Source organism: Pygoscelis adeliae, unplaced genomic scaffold, assembly GCF_000699105.1.
Source record: "Pygoscelis adeliae isolate BGI_AS28 unplaced genomic scaffold, ASM69910v1 Scaffold365, whole genome shotgun sequence".
In the NCBI taxonomy this organism is placed as follows: Eukaryota; Metazoa; Chordata; class Aves; order Sphenisciformes; family Spheniscidae; genus Pygoscelis; species Pygoscelis adeliae.
This window is the reverse complement of record NW_008824783.1, coordinates 43,398-50,486: the sequence shown is the minus strand read 5'-3', so window position 1 is coordinate 50,486 and position 7,089 is coordinate 43,398. Positions and strand designations below refer to the sequence as shown.

The window sequence follows — 7,089 nt, the reverse complement described above, 5'->3', positions numbered from 1 at the left end:
CATCTCCAGGAAAGCAGGGCTCCATCACGCGTAACGGTTACTTGGGAAGACAAACGCCATCACTCCAAACGTCCCCCCCCCCTTCCTTCTTCTTCCCCCAGCTTTATGTACTGAGCATGACGTCCCATGGTATGGAATATCCCATTGGCCAGTTTGGGTCAGCTGTCCTGGCTGTGCCCCCTCCCAGCTTCTTGTGCACCTCCAGCCTTCTCAGTTGGTAGAGCACGAGAAAAGAGCAAAAGTCCTTGGCTGGTGTAAGCACTACCTAGCAACAACTAAAACATCGGTGCCTTATCAATTTTGTTCCCATCCTAAATCCAAAACACAGCACTGTACCAGCTACTAGGAAGGAAATTAACTCTATCCCTGCTGAAACCAGGACAAAGGGCTTGATAGAGGTACTAGCTAGCCTAGCTCATGGGGCATTTGCTGCCTGTGTGGTGAGACTCTGTACCTTGCCCCATGGGGGTACTGAGGTGTGTACCAGGGCTGTGCTCAGAGAAAGGGACCTCTCATGTTGAGCCATATCTGAGTCCAAGCACTGGGCTGCTGCAGAAGGTGCAGATGGCATATAAGGGCATACTTTTTGACCTTGAAGACAGTCAAGCAGTGGAGAGGTCATGCAAGGGAGGTTGTGCAGCCTCTGTCCTTGGAAGTTTTCAAGACCCAGCTGTATGAAGCCCAGAATAATGTGGTCTGACACTAACAGCTGACCCTGCTTTGAGGATAAGGTGGGACTAGAGATCTTCTGGGGTTCCCCCACTCATGTCAGGGTTGTTCTGTCTCAAGAGCTGTGTCCATATGCTCTGCTCACCTGTGGCATCTGGGAGAACTTGCCTGCTCCTGCAGCCATGGCCCATACCTTTCCCTTGGAGCTGCGGTGCTTGCCCTGCCTCTTCCCCATGGGAAACTCCCTACATTCCCCATTCCTCCACACTTCGCCCATTTGCTGGAGTGGCAGCCCCCAGCTTAGGTTTGAGTCACCATATAGCAGATATTTGCAGTTTTTCTTTTCAAGACTGACAGAAGATGGACACACAACATGGAAAAGCATTTGGTGAAGTGAAAGGACCTGTATCTCCTGTTTAAAGTGTGGGAAATTTCCCAGATTTCCATGCTTTTCATCAAAATTCTCCCTTCTCCAACCCATTTCCTCCCCAAAAGCCCCTGCCTGTTCCTCACCTAAAACTCACTTCTCCCCAAATGTCCCTGCTCAATGTTCTGGCCACTCAGCACATCCTGACATCTACTTACCTATGCAGCCACCTCACAAGATGATTTCTGTTCTCCTAAGCTTTCTTTTTTTGCCCAGTCTTGGGCTTTTCCTAGCACTCCCTCCCCGCTTTTCCCTCACACTGTTGAGGCCAGGCTCATTACAAAGAGCCCAGGCAACACAGAGACAAGGACGCAGAAAACGGGTATGTACTTACATTTCCAGCCCAAGTATCCACTGACCAGGAGTCCTTCACTCACCCTGCAGTGCCTTCCCATGGCACAGCCTGATGGCCCAGGGAAATCCTCCTTCTCAAGGAGTCCTTTTTAAGGCAAGTCTTCCTGGAAGTGCCTTATGTTTTATCACTCCACTGCTGCATCCTGAAATACGGTTTTCTTTCATACCCGTGTTCCCATCCTGCACGAATGGGTCTGGAGTGGTACCTCTCAGATATGGTTTTGAGTTGTTCTTGAGTAATTCTTCCTGGTACTGGTTCGCAAAGAGTTGCAAATAGCAATACTCACTTCTGTCAGCCTGCGGGATCACCTTGGAGATATTTGAAAGCCATCTGGACATGATCCTGGGCAATTGGCTCTAGGTGGCCCTGCTTGAGCAGGGGGATTGGACAAGATGACCTCCAGAGGTCCCTCCCAACCTCAGCCATTCTGCTATTCTGTGACATCATGCAGTGGGATCCCTAACCACTCCCACACAGGTGGAGACGTATCACGCTCATCTCTCCAGAAAAATAATGGATACAGGGCCATGGATCCTGGATTCAGTTTCCTGACACTCTTCTGGTATGGCTGGAGGTCTTCTAGGTACACCACTGTGCACATCCCTTGACGAAGCTGCAATATAGGTGTGACCTGAAACATCCTTGGCTGCCTGCAGTCCCCAGGGTTATCTGTTACATTTGGGTTGGCAGATAACCACAGGCTTACGGGACACTCAAACCTTTTTTCGCTGGAACAAAAATAAAATGATGTAGGGCATTTCCAGCAGCACTAGTGATCTGTGTTCAAGCAGTCAAAGCAAGCTCCCCTCAGTTGTTCACTCCTTAAATGTTGCTGATTGTATTGACTAGATTGTCATTGACTTTGATGGGCGTGTAGGTGCTGACTTATGTCTAGATACCTACAGTCGGATGTCATAATCTTGAACTGAATCCCATTCTTATATCCAGTCAACTGAATCTCTCTCCTTACTCTCTACTTTCTGGTGGGAGGAACTGATTACCATGGGATGAACTATATCAATATGCCAAAAATCTGTTAGCATATTTTTCCTGAAAATACACACAACTTTTTTTTCTGACTTTGCTGGAATTTTGCTACAAGTTAGGTTTATGTATGCTGGAGTTGTGTTCTTATGACAGTGATTTATTTTAGACGTGCTTGAAAGCTAGCCATTGTCTAGAAGAAGGGAAAAAGGCTTAAACATTTTGTAGTTAATGTACAGATTTTATGGCTTATTTCTCTGTAATATTTTGGACAGTTACATTAAATATATTCATTTATTCATTATACAGATTATGTACATTTCTCAGTATTTGCCAACAAAAGCTAAAATGTTCAAACCCTTTACAGACTTTGAGGAATGCATTAATTCTTTGACTTTTAACCTTTCAAGCATGAACAATTTTCAGAAAATTGGTAAGACTATCTAGGCAGAGGCACCTTGCTGAAGAATTGTCTTCTCCCAAATGTCCTCCTCAGAGCATGCTTTACTTTGTTTTGTAAGCCGTAGATGATTGGGTTCAGCATAGGAGTTACTACTGTGTAAGAAAGAGCCACCAGTTTCCTGCTGTTTGCCAAGAAACTTTGGACTTGGACTTTAAACGTGTCAAGCCAGTTGTGCAGCAGAACAGTGTCACCACCATCAGGTGAGCAATGCAGGTGAAAAAAGCTTTCCATCTTCCTTCGGCAGATGGCATTTGGAGGATGGTATGGATCATCTGGATGTAAGAGGGAGCTGTCAAGACAAATGGGATCAAAACAATTACAACAGTAGCAACAAACACAAGAAGCTCGAATAAGTGTGTGACTGAACAGACCAGATCCAGAATGGGAGAGATATCGCAAAAGAAATGCTCAATCTCCTTTGAGCCACAAAAGGGGTAGCTAAATAGCCAACCAGTGAGACCTACAGAAAGCAGAATACCAGCAATCCAGCATGCTATGACCATATGAATACACACTTTCCTGTTCATTGTTATGACATAATGCAAGGGATGGCATATAGCCATGTATCGGTCATATGCCATGGCACCCAAGAGGAAACACTCAGAAGTGATGAAGAATATGACAATGTATAGTTGTAGGGCACAGGCAGAAAGGGAGATGACCTTTCTCTCCAACAACAAATCCACAAGCATCTTGGGCACTATGTTTAGTGTAAAGCAAATGTCAATTAAAGCCAGGTTTTTGAGAAAATAGTACATGGGGGTGTGCAAGGCAGGGTCAGTGGTTGCAGCTACGATGATGAGAAAGTTCCCTGTCAGAGTAATTGGGAACATCAGAAGAATTCCCTCGAAGAGGAAGACCTGAAGAGCGGCGAGGTGGGAGAACGCCTGCAAGGTGAAGTAGGTCTAGTTTCTGAGCCCCGATGCTTCAACAGCTTCCACGTGAAAGAGAAACAACACGACCTGTATAAGCCAACAAGGAAGACATGAGAAGAAAAGTCTCTATAGGGATGAAGAAAAAATAGTGAGCTGCTCTGGAACTGGTTCCATTATTTAGTAAGTGGGACAATCAAATATAGCTGGGCAAATAACCTTTTGAGAGGCACACTAAAAAAAAGTGACACATGATAAAAACAAGGTGATAAGAAAAAACAATGATCTTCACTGCAGAAGAGCTAAGATTTTCCTTATAGTTTGTCTGTTTTCCTTTTTAATTAGGCTAAAATATTGCCATGTCTACTTCATATTTCAGTTCAACTGGTATTTTCTGAAATATGTTTTCATCAACAATTCACTTATTTCATTTTCTGTGTGCAAAATATGAATTAATTTCCTACAGAACTGAAATCTAATTACATTCTCTGCTCTATTTTTAGCAAAAAAAAAGTTTTCCCCTGTTTCCATATACACATGCAGGTGTATACGTATATACGGATTTCAAATAAATAAAGGAGAATAAAATTGTTGATGGTACAGCCATACGTTTGAAGGGTGGACAGTCATATATTTTACTATTTGGTCTTATCACTGCTAAAATATAAAATAATGACCTGCTAATTTTGTTATTTTTTAGAACTATTGTCGTTCTTTATTCAGTGCCACTGACAATTGCTTATGAATTCAGTATTGTAAGAAACTTTTATCTTGTAGACCATCTGCAATCTACCTGTCCGTATTTAGATATTTGTGATGTAGATAACCGTATCCAAGGTAAACATCTGAATTACCTTCGCAGTTTACGTCTTTACATCAGCTACAAAGGTAAGTCAGAAACCTTGATTCTATTTCTCACTTAATCCAGTTATCTTTATTGGTGTCACTATGTGGGGGTGCCATTCATCAGCACAGAAAGGAGCAGCTACATGCGTTGCAGAAAGCAGTATTAGCTGGGAAAGGTCCTCCCCGACAGTTTGCAGTTAAGGCACCCTCCATCCTGCACTTTGATTATCAACACTGGTTGACCTTCCTATGTTCCTTCATAGTAAAGTGAAGTTACAAGTCTGCATTGTTATAAAACACAACCCCTTTCAGTATGTTACCATCTTGACCTATGTTCCCTCTGATCATCTTAGTGGTCCTCTTCTGGTCTCCCTTCTATTTATTAATCTCTTTCTTGTATAGAGGGATCCCAAAATGGGACACCTTTATCCACAGGTGGCCTTGCAAGTGCCAAGCAGAGGGGAACAGGTGCGTTCCTTTGACCAGCTGGCTAGCTCTTGCTAACACAGCTGGCTAGATGGTTACTCCTCTCCAATGCAGGGACACACTGCTGGCTCACTGTCGTGGTTTAACCCCAGCCAGCAACTAAGCCCCACACGGTGCTCGCTCACTCCCCTCCCAGTGGAATGGGGGAGAGAATTGAGAAAACTCGTGGGCTGACATAAAGGCAGTTTAATAGGTAAAGCAAAAGCTGCGCACGCAAGCAAAGCAAACCAAGGAATCCATTCACTGCTTCCCTTCGACAGGCAGGTGTTCAGCCATCTCCAGGAAAGCAGGGCTCCATCACGCCTAACGGTGACTTGGGAAGACAAACACCATCACTCTGAACGTCCCCCCCTTCCTCCTTCTTCCCTCAGCTTCAGCATGACGTCATGTGGTGTGGAATATCCCTTGGGTCAGTTGGGGTCAGCTGTCCTGGCTGTGTCCCCTCCCAGCTTCTTGTGCCCCCCAAGCCTGCTCGCTGGTGGGTGGGGTGAGAGGCAGAAAAGGCCTTGACTGTGTCAGCACTGCTCAGCAATAAGGAAAACATCCCTGTGTTACCAACATTGTTTCCAGCACAAATCCAAAACACAGCCCCATACTAGCTACTGTGAAGAAAATTAACTCTACCCCAGACAAAACCAGCACACTCACATCCAGCTTGCCATCCACCAGGAACTCCACATCCTTTTCTGCAAAGCTACTCCTCAGGTGGTCAGTCCCAATCTATACCTATGCATCTTTTGTGCCATGGCCAGGACTTGGCATTTGTCTTGAACTTAATGAAGTTCCTGTGTGTGGCCCTCTTCCCAGGTCCCCAGATTTCTGTCATCTGGAAACTCCTGAGGATGTTCTCAATCACATCTTCCCAGTCACTGATGAATATGTGAAACAGCATTAGTCCCAGTATCAGCCTGTGAAGAATGCCTCTTATAACCAGCTACCAGCTAGACTCAGATTGTTGACCACTACCTGTTAAAGCCTTGATGGTCCAGACCATCCTAATCTTTTCCCATCCAGTTTAGATCTTCCCAGTTTGGCTTCAAGGCTACTATGTCAAGAATTGCTGAAGTCATTAAACGACATCCACCACACTGCCCTCACCCACTCTAGGTCAGTCACCTTGTCATGGAAAGGTGTCAGGTTGGTCAGGCATGATGTGTTTTCAGTAAATCTGTGCTGATGTTCCTCAAATCTTTCTGCTTGGCCTTCTTCAAGACAGGCACATTTACTTTTTCTCTGTTGCTGGGAACCTACCCCAATTTGTCAGAGATGACAAATACCAGTCTTGCAATGGCATCAGCCACTTCCCTCAGCACTTTCCGCTGCATCCATGGGTTTGGGTGGGTTCCGTTTACTGAAGTACTCTGTGATTTGATTGTCCTCTGTTGTGAGTAGCACCTCCCTTTCCCAAACTGTGCAACTACTTTGTTTCTTTAAAAGAATCATAGAATCATAGAATAGTTTGGGTTGGAAGGGACCTCTAAAGGTCATCTAGTCCACCCCCCCTGCTGTGGGCTGGGACATCTTCAAATAGATGGAAACATCTTCAACCCTGGAAACATTCAAGGTCAGGTTGGACGGGGCTCTGGGCAACCTGATCTAGTTGAAGATGTCAGGCTGCAATAAGGTCTCCCCAAAGCCTTCTTTTCTCTAGGCTGAACAACCCCAACTCTCTCAGCCTTTCTTCATAGCAGAGGTGTTCCATCCCCTGATCATTTTCATGGCCCTCTTCTGGACCCACTCCAACAGGTCCGTGTCTTTCTTATGCTGAGAGCTCCAGCGCTGGATGCGGTACTCCAGGTGGGGTCTCATCAGAGCAGAGTAGAGGGGCAGAATCCCCTCCCTCGACCTGCTGGCCACGCTGCTTTTGATGCAGCCCAGGATACGATTGGCCTTCTGGGCTGCGAGCGCACATTGCTGGCTCCTGTTCAGCTTTTCACCCACCAGTACCCCCAAGTCCTTCTTGGCAGGGCTGCTCTCAATCCCTTCA

General features: G+C 45.5%; 1 protein-coding gene across 1 annotated transcript; it reads right to left on the bottom strand.

Moving 5' to 3' along the window:
• Positions 1 to 2,874: 2,874 nt before the first annotated feature.
• Positions 2,875 to 3,731, bottom strand: LOC103916807 (olfactory receptor 10A7-like). The gene is given in 2 exon segments (XM_009323863.1): positions 2,875 to 3,027; positions 3,030 to 3,731. Coding segments are annotated over 2 exon segments (855 nt in total).
• Between the last annotated feature and the right edge of the window lie 3,358 nt (positions 3,732 to 7,089).